The sequence below is a fragment of the Peromyscus leucopus genome, chromosome 2 (genome assembly GCF_004664715.2).
Source record: "Peromyscus leucopus breed LL Stock chromosome 2, UCI_PerLeu_2.1, whole genome shotgun sequence".
Classification (NCBI taxonomy): domain Eukaryota; kingdom Metazoa; phylum Chordata; class Mammalia; order Rodentia; family Cricetidae; genus Peromyscus; species Peromyscus leucopus.
The window spans coordinates 153,346,478-153,358,834 of record NC_051064.1 but is presented as its reverse complement, the minus strand read 5'-3'; the positions used below and the strand labels follow the sequence as shown (position 1 = coordinate 153,358,834).

At 53.0% G+C, this 12,357-nt stretch overlaps 1 protein-coding gene across 2 annotated transcripts in view; it reads left to right on the top strand.

The window, feature by feature from the left end:
* The first annotated feature begins 560 nt into the window (after window positions 1–560).
* The window catches only part of Ski (SKI proto-oncogene), a 72,121-nt gene continuing 60,324 nt past the window's right edge, over window positions 561–12,357 (top strand). Inside the window, exon 1 of one of the 2 annotated variants that reach the window (XM_028891418.2) lies at window positions 561–1,603. In XM_028891418.2, the coding sequence (XP_028747251.1) occupies window positions 635–1,603 (969 nt within the window). In that variant the 5' untranslated portion in view covers window positions 561–634. The remainder of the gene's footprint in view (window positions 1,604–12,357) is intronic. The other variant, XM_028891417.2, reaches the window with a different exon arrangement.

Sequence of the window (12,357 nt, the reverse complement as noted above, 5' to 3'; positions counted from 1 at the left end):
GCGGGCGGCCGGGAGCCGGCGGGCGGCCGCGCGGGCGGGCAGGCGGCCAGGGGCCGGCGGCGGGCGCGACGCGGCCGGCCAGCACCGCCGGGACGAGCCGAGCGGGCGCCGCGCGGTGGGAGGAGCGGGGCAGCGGCGGCGCGCCGCGCGAGGACGGCCCGGCGGGCCCCGCGCCCGCGCCCCCGCTCCTCCCGGGCCCTTCGGCCTCGGCCGCCGCGGCGATTCGCGCCTCGCGGCGCCGGCACCTGCCCGCGCGCCCCCCGCGAGCCCCGGGCCCGCGAGCGTTGGCGTTGGCGTTGGCGGCGCGCGCCGGGGCATGCCCCGCGCCTAGAGCCCGGGGGGCGCGCGGGGGCGCGCGGGGGGCCCGGGCGGCGGGCGCGGCGCGGGGCGCGTGGATGTGGCGCCGGGCCCGGGTGGCGGCGGGCTCCAGCGGCGGGACCCTTTCGCCCCGCCCGCCTTTGCCTTCGCGCCCCCGGGCGAGGCCGAGGCCGGAGCCGTGATCGGCCGGGAGCCGGCGACGGGGGGCGGTCGGGGCCGCGGTCGCGGTCGGCGGCGGGGTGCGCGGGGCGGCGGCGGAGGCCGTGGGGGTCCGGGCGCACGGGAACGGGAGCGGCCCGGGGAGCCCGATCGCACCATGGAAGCGGCGGCGGCCGGCCGGGGCGGCTTCCAGCCGCACCCGGGGCTGCAGAAGACGTTGGAGCAGTTCCACCTGAGCTCCATGAGCTCGCTGGGCGGCCCGGCCGCTTTCTCGGCGCGCTGGGCGCAGGAGGCCTACAAGAAGGAGAGCGCCAAGGAGGCGGGCGCGGCCACAGTGCCGGCGCCGGTGCCTACTGCCGCGGAGCCGCCGCCTGTGCTGCACCTGCCTGCCATCCAGCCGCCGCCGCCTGTACTACCCGGGCCCTTCTTCATGCCGTCGGATCGCTCCACCGAGCGCTGTGAGACCGTGCTGGAAGGGGAGACCATCTCTTGTTTCGTAGTGGGAGGTGAGAAGCGTCTGTGCCTGCCACAGATCCTCAACTCGGTGCTGCGCGACTTCTCACTGCAGCAGATCAACTCAGTCTGCGATGAGCTGCACATCTATTGCTCACGCTGCACCGCCGACCAGCTGGAGATCCTCAAAGTCATGGGCATCCTGCCCTTCTCCGCGCCCTCGTGCGGGCTCATCACCAAGACGGACGCTGAGCGCCTGTGCAACGCGCTGCTCTACGGCGGCGCCTATCCGCCGCCTTGCAAGAAGGAGCTGGCGGCCAGCCTGGCGCTGGGCCTGGAGCTCAGCGAGCGCAGCGTCCGCGTGTACCACGAGTGCTTCGGCAAGTGCAAGGGGCTGCTGGTGCCCGAGCTGTACAGCAGCCCTAGCGCCGCCTGCATCCAGTGCCTCGACTGCCGCCTCATGTACCCGCCGCACAAGTTCGTGGTACACTCGCACAAGGCCCTGGAGAACCGGACCTGCCACTGGGGCTTCGACTCAGCCAACTGGCGGGCCTACATCCTGCTGAGCCAGGACTACACAGGCAAGGAGGAGCAGGCCCGCCTTGGCCGCTGCCTGGACGACGTGAAGGAGAAGTTCGACTATGCCAACAAGTACAAGCGGAGGGTGCCCCGGGTAAGTGTTCCCAGGTCTTGGGGGTTGGCAAACCATGCCCAAGAAGGGGAGGGGGCGGTCCTCCTGGGCTGGGCATTCTGGGTTCTAAAGGTTAAGGCTCCTGGTTCGACCTTATCTGGCCTTGGGTTGTTTTGATTTCAGGAAATTAGGGGCCTTGTCAGTCTCCTGTGGGTAAGGCTGTAAGGCCTCCTTCGTGCTGTGTGGGCACTGTACTCATGGAGTAGAGTGAATAGAAAAGTTCTCTCAGGGCACATAACCCTTGACCACATAGGCTAAGCGCTAAAGTTCCGAGAAAGAGGTTACTACCTCAAGTTCTGAGAGGTTTTACTGCCTGGACCCAGGCTGTGACTTTCTGGCTCAGATCTCCATGGGACCTTGGCAGAGATGTTTAGATGAGAATGAAGTTTTCCCCCTTCCTTTCTGATGACAGGGATGTCTTCTCATGGTCCCCAGCTGATTAGCCTTGTATGCTTATTGGCTCTCTTGTTTTGTCTTTAAATTGTTGAAGCTAGCTAGTTGTCTTGGCAGAGACTTGGCACTTGCAGCCCCTAGGATCTCCGTTTGTGCACCTTGAGGGGCATTTGGCCCGGTCAGTGGTAGCCGAGTCCTGCCTCTCGGAGTTGCTGATGGTCTGCAGTTTATTTGGACTCACCCATTTCCTTCTGTTGCTCTTGAACTTGGTATGGAGGCATGTCAGCCCAGACGGTGTTGTATGTGAGTCAAAGGCTTTATGGGATCTTCTTGGGCATTTCCTGGGCCACTTAGTACCTGAACCTTTCACTGGTGTCCATAGGAAGTTTCTTTGCATATGCATCCTAAGTATCTGTAACTTTTAAATATCCATGCTTATTAAATTGCACACAGAATGCTGCATTGGCTCAGCTATTCTTGGGAGACCTAATTAATTCAGCTATTGCATCAAACTTTTTTTTTTTTTTCTAAATCTGTGAATAGATGCTGCAGCCCGGTTTTCTCTGGGCGCCCCTCCAGCAGAGTGTCAGAGTTGTGGGGGAAGGGGCTCTGAAGAAGGGGACCGTTGCCTCATTCTCTAGGGCTTGCAGAGTGTGCATGTGCTGTTGTGTGGCACTTCTGCCCCAGCCAGGGCAGTGCCTCTTTGGGGGAGGTTGCAGGAGCTCTTTTCAAATGGGCTTGGCAATAGACAGGCTGATATGGCAGAGGCCTGTCCGTCTGGGATGTCTGTGTCCTTGTCAGCTAATGTGGTCTGAGGTAGTCATATGTGTGGTGACTAGTGGACTTGCTGGGGCCACTGTAGAGATGTGGGACTGTCAGGCTGTGCTGCTGGGAAGCTTTCACACCTCTTATCTTGGGAGCAGGCAAGGAATCTTGTCTGAGTTGGGTGTGTCAGTGTTTGTGTTTGTCTGCTCTGGGTCATGTGTGTTTGTGGTCTTTCCGTCTAGGTTTAGGGGACTGGCATGGTCCCTTTGTCCCAGCCACTGCTGAATTAGGCTAGGCTCCAGCCTTCTCTGCTTACAAGCCTGGTGGTTCTGGGTATCAGGGTCTTTGGGCTCCTAGGAGATGGCTCAGATGCCTGTGCCAGCACCAAGGGGCTAGAAGACAGGGTAGTGCACTGTGGTCATGTGCTTGGGTCATTTCCGCTATGGTTCGCAGCTGCCTTTCCCTTGGTAGCCACCCTGGCGGTGCTCTGATGCCTCATTTACCGAGTGAAGAAATTTCTCAAGTGATTTGTGTCTCTAGCTCCACTGGGCAGTGGTGGCATCAGCTTGAGTTCTTACACTTTGGCCAGCTCCTGAGTGCTTACATGATGAGGGACTGGTAGACTGTTTCTTCTTTGTGGGGTGCACCCAGCCTCTGAGTGACCCCAGCTCAGCCATTAAGTGTTGGTACTCCCTTGACTCTGTGAGTGTGTAGTTGAGGGTTTGGGCTGGACAGTGCTCTTTTAGTCCCCGTTGGACCGACATGTGCTTATCTGCGTGAATCATAGGTAACACCCAGGAAGGGGGTGTCAGTCTGGGTAGTTATGGACCCATGGCTGCCCAGACTTAGTTTGTCCTGAGGAGTGGCCTGAATGCCTGCACTCATTCACTGGACTGTATGATTCCCTTACTCTCTTCATAGATTATTTTAATATTTTTGATCTGCTGTGGAGGAGGGAATAAGGAACAAAGAATGTGCTGGAACTGTTTTGCAAGCAAGTATCTTTTGACAGACCTTTGGCCTCTCTTGAACTAAAGGTGAGCTGAATGCTTTGTGGGAAGGTGTAGAGGTCAGTGGTTTTCCTGAGTTCTTGGTGCTCTGATGACATTTGGCTGCTGTGCCCTATGGCAGCCTGACTCAGGTGGCTTCTGTCTGACTGAAGTAGGGTCTGATTGGATCAGGTGGATTTGGCCTGGTTGAGGTGGAGTTGTGGTTTCTGTGGTCAGCTGAGTGTATGTGGGAGTAGGAGAGTTTCAGCTTTGAGCCTGAAAACCTTGGTACAGGCCACTCTACCCCAGGCCTTGGCATGCCAGCGCTGCTATGACGATACGAGGGCCGGTGGAGGTCTTCTGCAATGCCCTCCTAATGTCATGGGGAAATGGGAAATGTCCACTTCTCTCTTGTGTCACTGTCCGGCCCAGCTTCCCCCTGGTAAAGCTTTGAAGGAAATGCAGGGTGCCTGGATGCTCAGTGAGTCTGTCGTCCTGAGGGAACCCTCGGCTACTTTCCTTGCAGATCAATGGGGAGCCGGTTCTGTGGGGCCTCAGGGAATCGGTCTCACATTCCCACTCCATTCTTCACCGGCTGTGTGAGCCTAAGCCCCCGTGCCTCACTTTCCTCATGTAAATTGAGACTAACACTTCGTTGAACCTGTCTTAGATTCATATTTCTGGAGGCAGTACAGATGAATGGAAACCTGAGTCTTCCCTTCCATCAAGCAGATGCCTTGACAGTTCTCTCTTCCTCTTGGGTTGTCTGGTAGCTGTTGGACTTCCACAGAGTTCAGTCTATCAGCATAAAAAGGAAAATGGACAGTGGTACTTTGAGCTGCTACTCTGTGTTTTGTGGGATGTGGCTGCTGGTCCATAGGAAGATTTGTGACCATGAGCAGCTGCCTTTCCAGGCTGGCCACAGGTGCTGCAGTGTCTCCTTCTGAACATAGCAGGACCCCATCTGTGGGTCTGAGAAGTGGGCTTTGGTGTGGAGGAGCTTGTGTTATCTTAGGTTACTGCATCTCTGTCCTCTCCTGAGCCTGGATTCTTAGGACTTTATTCTGTCAGCTGATACAGTCACTCTATGTGGACTGTTGGGATTCCTCATAGTGGGATAATAGGACTGAGGTCATGTTTCTTGGCTACTCCCTCCTCCTCCCCCCCCAAGACAGGGTTTCTGTGTATAACCCTGGCTGTCCTAGAACTAGCTCTGTAGACCAGGCTGGCCTTGAACTCCGAGAGCCATCTGTCTCTGTTTCCCAGGTGCTGGGATTAAAGGCGCATGCCACCCCTGCCCAGAGGTCATGTTTCTAAACTGGACACCTAGCCAGGTGGTCAGCTTTAGGGGACACTGAGCTCTGGGTATGTTTTGGGACATGTTTATAGTTTTTGGGTGCAGAGCTGGGTGCTGGGTTCAGGAGTTGTCTCAGTGGATTGTGGTTTGCTCTTTTGGTTTTCTTGGGATAGGGTCTTGCCTTTTGTGTGGTGGGATCACATTTGTGTACCACCATGGTCAGCTGTGGTTTGTTCTTATGTGAAGATTGCTATAGGAGAGGACAATGTCAGTATGCTGGGACCCTGTCTCCTGGACACCTGCAGGTCTGGGTGTTCTTCCAAAGATCAGCTGCCCTTTGCCCACTGGCATCGTTTTGAAGAATGTTCTCTGGGATCATGTCCTGTGCTGGGCTTTCTTAGAGTTACTATTGATTTTTTCTCCTCTGGACACTTGGGCCAAGTAGGTGGGGTGCCAGGTCCTGAAGTCAGGCCTTGGTCCAGGAGGGGGCTCTTGGTGGTTCCAGTCCAAGGCCAGTGGGTCTTAATAGGGTAGGATAGCAGCTTGAGAGGTTCTACACATACCATAGCCAGCTGTGGGTGGGGGGAGTAATGAGTATTGGTGCACATCCATCTCTGAGAAGGCCAAGTTCTCTTAGCATAGCCTATCAGCCTATCTGTCCATCTATCCTGCCACATTCTGGGGCTCCTCTGGGAGCCATCTGGGTCTCTCCCCATCTGGAGGAAGCAAGGTCATTGAGTAGCCCTCACCTCTGTCCTGGCTGCCCACTGGAGGCCCTGGGTCATCAAGAAGCTTCCAGGAGTAAGGTCATTGACTCTGTCTCAGCGTTTCTCAACCTCTCCTGCAGTCAGTTTGTGTAATGTCTGTCTGAAGTGTCTAAGGGCAGACAGGATGTAGAGGGTGAGGAAGTCTGGGCCAAGTGTGAACCCAGCCCTGCCCTGGAGCCGGGTGCCCCCCCCCCCGGGGGGGGGGGCGCGTTCTGAGTTGCTGTCTCTGCAGCCCCAGGAGGGAGGCTGCGGTTCAGGGGCTGGCCTGTCCCTGCCGTCTGGCAGGAGGTGAGGTAGCTGTGGCTGGGGCTGGATTCTGTGCAATAGTGTCTCTTTCTAAGGATTGCGAAAGTTGAGGGAAGGTTTCTACTTTGGAAGAATTATGCAAGTTTCAACTGAAATGTTTTTTAAAAGTTTCTTTGTTTTGAATCAAAACACAGGCTAGATTACTTCTGTGAGATCTCGGAGAGCTGAGCAGAGGGAGCCTTTTTTCCATGGCTGCCATGAAAGGGAAAGGAATGGTGGGTTTGGGAGCTAAATGCTATTTGATTGGGGGCTTGGGGTCATTGGCTGGGAGGTGCTCTGCTCTTGGTGCCCTTGGTGGTCAGGAGCAGGTTTTGGTCGGTATCCCACCTTGTGGGTCCTGTCCTGCTGACTTGCCTACACTACTCCAGCAAAGCTGTCTTCTGCTTTCTCTTGTGACCCAGTAGGCCTTTTCTAGACCAAGTATTGTGTACCAACGATCTTGCTGCCTGTCGAGGTACTTTGAGAGGTTATCCTAGGTCACCCTCAGGAAGCACTCATGTCACCAGGGGCAGAGAAGTAGTAAATGATTGTTCATAGAGCAGCTCTCTGCAGATGAGGCCCTTCCCCAAACTTTTATGTTGCTGCTTAGAGATGCCTGGGTTCTAGGTTAACTGTTGCCAGTATTCTCTTACTTCCTGAAATAAGGACCAATAATTGGAAGTATTTTAAGTGAGACTGGAAATAATAGTAAAGTGAGGGCAGGAGCCTGTGGCCTTCAGGGATGTTGCACCTGGTTACACAGTGACATTACCAAGTGTCCTGTAAGTAGATTTGGCTGTGCTTGTCTGTGCAGTCTTTTGAGTCACTGACCTGTTTGTGTGGAAACAGATAGAGGGATCTTGGCAAAAGCCCAGAGTCACCTGAGATCTGTCTTGGTGTTTGGCATTTGTGCTGTCTCTGATTTTACTTTTTTGGCTTCTAATGACTGAACGGATGCCAGGACTTCAGTAACAATGGGGATGAGGTGTAGCACCATACCCACCCAGTCTCTTGTGTGTACTAAGGGTGTTGTCTGCTGTCGGTGGTGGTAGGGTATGTTTTGTTGTTGGCTTCTGGGAATGAGTGGGGGTTGATCACAGCTGGGTCTGGGCAGTGGGTGTGGAGGAGTGACTCAGTGCGAGCAAGCAGTCACTGCTGGCGGGGCCCAGGTCGCCAGCGGCTGCGAAAGGGAAGGGAGGGAAGGTTGGAATTATCTTGGTGCCGTTCTTCGCCTATCCATCTCTCTCACCCTGTGCTTTGAAGAAGACTGATTTGGGGGGTACCTGGACCCTGCTTCCAGTTGGAGTGCTTGGAAAGGCCTGGAATGTTTCCTTTGGCTGGAGCTGTGAGCGTCAATGTTCTTCCTAGCCCTCTTCAAGCCGACTGTGGCTTCCTCTGGAACGTCCGTCTGCTGGTCACTGTGAAAGAAGCAGCTCTTGTTGGGAACAGCTTCCTGCAGCTCCCACTCTGCTTGCTGTTTCAGGGAAGTGCAGTAGCCTTGCAAGCATGGGTGTTGGGAGCTGGTTCTATGCCAGGACCTGGTGGAGGTGATGGTGTATTGTTAAGACTTGTGGGCCAGCAGGTGGAGCTGACCTGAGGGCCAGGGTGATAATTGGGCTCTGATGTGGCCCTTCCCCTTCCTGACTTCCCCTGAGTGTTTGTGTGATGTGACAAGGGTTAGGACAGGCCGCCATATGTGAAGTGACAGTAGTTGGGGGGATGGTGAAGTTCCCCAGAGTGGTCTTCCCAGCTCAGGTGAGGAGTTGTGACTGTACCTCAGGTGTAACTGGTGGGTGTCATGTGGTGCTGTCCTGATGCGGTTACATGTGATCCTGTGGTCCCTGTACACTGTGCTGATGGTCTCCTTTGGTGTCAGCTTGTTCCAGTGCTGTGAGGAAAACCGTCGTCAGCTGACAGGTTGTTTCCTAGTGTTGTCTGCACAAGTAAGTCTGTAAGCAGCTGGAGTGAGGAAGTGGCTGTGGCCCATGTAGACCCCTCAGCCTGTACTGGCATTGCTGGCCTAGCTGCTGGGAAGGCCAGTCAGAGTGGATGGCTACCAGCAGAGTCTGTTGGCTCTGCTCTGAAAGTAACATGAGGATATTTTTGTTTTGACTATGGAATGTTGTTGCCTTTTGCTTGTAGACAGAAGTTCTTAGTGCCTGTTTTCATTTCATTTTTATTTTTTGTGTTCATGGTGTGTGTATGCACATGTGTCGACATGCTTGTGTGTTTGTGTAAGCCTTAGGTTGATGTTAGGTGCCCTTCTCTATCCTTCCCCACCTTATTTTGAGATTTGGTGTCTCTGAACCTCAAATTTGCTGTGTTTTGGCTAGACTAGCTGGCCAGCAAGCTCTAGGATCTGCTTCTCTCCCTCCAGTGCTGTGGTTGCAGGCGTGTGCTGCTAGTGTGGGGGCTGAGGGTCTGCACTCAGGTCTCATGCTCGTGCAGCAAGCGTTTTACCTGTCCAGCCATCTCCCTGGATCTTGGCGTCTGTTTTTAGAGATGAGGCTGACGAAGTCCCTCTTGCCTTGCTGGGTGCCCTTTCTTGAGGTGTAGGTAAGGTTGGCCAGGCCTCCCGAAAGTTTAAGGGCCTCATTTGTGAATGTTCTCAGCCCTGGAAGGTATGTGACCTGCAGGAGTTAGGGCACTTAAGGAAACCGATGTGTTTACACAACAGATCTGCTGCCCGTGTGTGTGTGTGTGTGTGTGTGTGTGTGTGTGTGTGTGTGTGTGTGTGCTGACATAAGGGACTTCTCTGGGCCAAGGGCAGCTTGATGGTCCCTATGGTGCAGTCTGAGGATGGGTATACCTGGGTCCTCTCTGTGTAAGTTGTGGGTGGACAGTGTAAACTTGAAAGGGGAGGACAGAGCAGTTTGTTCTGTGCTTACCTTCTACGCCTCCTGTGCCCCTTATCATGGCTGTGGAGAGGCCCTTGCCCCTGACTTGCAGTCTCTCTGGCACCTTGTGGTTCTGTAGATGACCAGGTGGCATTGGACCCGTGTCTAGAATGTGCTGTTACACCGTGCCACCCTGAAGGATTGGCAACTCTGGACCTGTCATGCAACCACAGGCCAGCCGGGCCTTCTGTGATCCAGTTCTGTTTGGGCTGTTGGGGCAGGGTGCTCCTTTTTCCATCTCCTCCATCCCTGGCACCTGAAGGTAGCAGCCTGCTGTATTAGGGTACAAACACTGGGGCACCTTTCTCTGGAATTGAAGAGAGAGCCCTGGGTTGTCAAGAGAGGGACTTGCTTTTTTGGGGAGATGGGAGGGCAGGCTCTTGCTGTGTATATATCACAAGCCAATTCTTGACTTGTGATCCTCTTGCTTTGGTCTTTTGAGTTGAGTTTACAGGTATTTACCACCACTCTGACTGATGTACTTGTTTGTTGAAGGTGAATGCAAGGCCTGGATTTTGATCTCTAGTTCTAGCAGGAGGTAGACCAGGCTGGCATGGCAGGTGGGGGACGGCTGGGCCATACCATAAGAACCAGTGGATAGGCCCTTGTTCCACATATGGTGCTAAGGGTTTGCTTGGACCCTGGTCCTGCAGAAACTAAGTGAGATGCACATTGGAACTTGTGTTATTTGTCCCTGGGATGTTGCCACAGGGCAGCTGCAGGAAGTCCTCCCCTGCTGGACCTTGCTGGGGGTCTCTACCAGGGACCTCTACCCTGGCTTGTTTGGCTCTTTTGGGGTGAGGCCTTCGTGGGAGATATCCAGATCTCCATGGCTGGCATAATGTTCTGAGATCTCAGCTGTGCCTTTTCTGGTGCTCGTGGAGACGGTCCCTGTCCTACTGCTGGGCTGCCACCTGGTGTTTGACGGTGTGGGCTGTCTTTTTTCTGCTTCACCTGCTGCCTCCTGCTTCCTGGTGTTACAACGGTGTTGCCCAAACCATTAAAAGAATTATACTCCCAACTTGAATGATATGCAAATGTAGTCAATTAAGCGAGGGGATTTTAATTAGCAGTTTAAGTTCATGTGTGAAGTGCCTTGCCTTAATTACTTGACAGTTTTGTTGTAAATTTGCTAAGTTTTTTTTTGCAGAACTATCAAAACTGTGATTTTTTTTTTTTTAACATCCTTCTATGCAATAAGTGTCGCCCAGCTTGCCTGACCCTAGTGGGTTTGTCTCGATTCATAAAGCTCTTTAAACTGTGAAAACAAGGTGGACCTTGTGGATTGCCTCCACACGGCTCCGTTAGTTAGGTCATGCTCCTTGTTTTCCTGTCACAGGCTGGCAAGGTGACTCCCTGGGCTTCCCTGGTGGATGACAGGAGAAGCCTCCTTTGCTTGGGTCTAGTGTTAATAGAGCACATGTATTCTACCCAGGGGCAGCTGGATGCCTAGAATGGGAGTCAGGAAGGTTAGACTGGGTTGGGGAGCTATGTGGGTATGGGACAGCAAGGGGCCCGTGTCTTGTTAGGTGAGGTATGTATTGTATGCAGTTGGCCATCCCTAGACACTGTTTTCAGAGCCTTGGTGTTTACAGTTCCATTTAGAGGAGGTGAAGAGTACTAATTTTTGACCGTCTTTGGCTACCTGAAAGCCTTCAGGTCTTTGCCTTGATCTCCTGAGCTAGAGAGTGGTTTGCATGACACTGCAGTCCAGACAGCCTGCTCACGTCTAGGTTCTGTCTACCAGGTTCCCTTTTCAACCACTGATTCTGAATCCCTCCTACCTACCCTACCAGGATGTTTTAGTGTGTAATGGGTAGTTGTTATTATTGGTTCTTTTGGTTGGATTTAGAATTTGCTTTAATTTGCCTGTTGTTGCTATCATCTCTGTTATGAGGAAAGAGGTTTCCTCTCTGGCTTGCTTGTGTGTGTGTGTGTGTGTGTGTGTGTGTGTGTGTGTGTGTGGTTTTTCGATACAGGATTTCTTTGTGTAGCCTTGGCTGACCTAGAACTAGCTATGTAGACCAGGCTGACCTCAAACTCACAGAGATCTGCTTGTCTTTGCCACCTGAGTGCTAGGATTAAAGGCATGTGCCACCACTGCCTAGCTCTCCTCTCTGGTTTATAATGCCCCTCAGATTTAACTCTAGTCATATGATGCCTGATGATGCAGGTGTGTCCTGAGGAACATAGTGTTAGGTGGTTTTTGTTGTTGGGTGAACATTTGTTAAGTGTGCTTACATAGATCTAAGTGGTATGACTGACAACATACTTGGGCTCTGTCATAGCCCAGTCTGCCAAATCTATAGACTGTGTACCTGTACCTGTGTAGGCAGTCAGAGAATGATGGGTAAATTCTCATGCATCTAAATGTGTCTATGCATACAAAAGGTACAGTAAAAATGTTAGGTGGGAGCTGAATGTGGTGGCATAGGCCTATAATCTCAGCATTTGGGAAGCCGAGGCATGAGGATGGCAAGTTTGAGGCCAGCTTTGGCTACATAGTAAGACCCTGTCTCGAAGAAAGGAAAGAAAGAAAGAAAATACCAGGTGGTAGGAATTTTTGAGCTCCATCATTATCTTGTGGAACCCTTTTTGTGCATGTGGCCTATTATTAAAGCATTGGCTTGAGGTAATAGGCCTGCACCTGCCTGGGGTTGGTCTATTTTCTAATTTAAATATATTATATATAAATATATAATATTGGTTTTTCGAGACAGGGTTTCTCTGTGTAGCTTTGCGCCTTTCCTGGAACTCTTTGGAGACCAGGCTGGCCTCGAACTCATAGAGATCCGCCTGCCTCTGCCTCCCGAGTGCTGGGATTAAAGGCGTGCACCACCACCGCCCGACTCTAATTTAAATATTTAATTTGGATTGGGTTTTAGGTAATTTAACTTGACTCTAAAGGGAGAAAGTGATCTTTTCCTCTGTAGAGTATTTGTGGGCTGAGGATGGTGGGCCAGGACTCAGCAGGGTTGCCCTGCAATATGAATCACCACTGTCCACTGGTTCTGCTCTGTTCTGGGTATCCCAGCCTTCTGGCTAAGGTGTGTCTGGGACACTTTCCAAAAGCAAATGTCAGTGATGAGGAGGGGCTGGAGAAGGGGATACCTGGTTCCTGCATCTGAGAGGATGTTGTGCTAGTGAAGAGAGAAGACTTGTAGAACTGGGCAGGGCTGGTGGTCGATTTTAAGATGGGAGTGTCTTTGGCTCAAAGAGATTATCTGATACTGAAAAAAAAAAAAAGTAGGTGTTACATAAAGTTCTTTTTCTTCATTGGCAAGATGTTAGACCATCGTAGTAATATAGCAAGGACATACTGAGGCCGCATTGTATTGTTGGA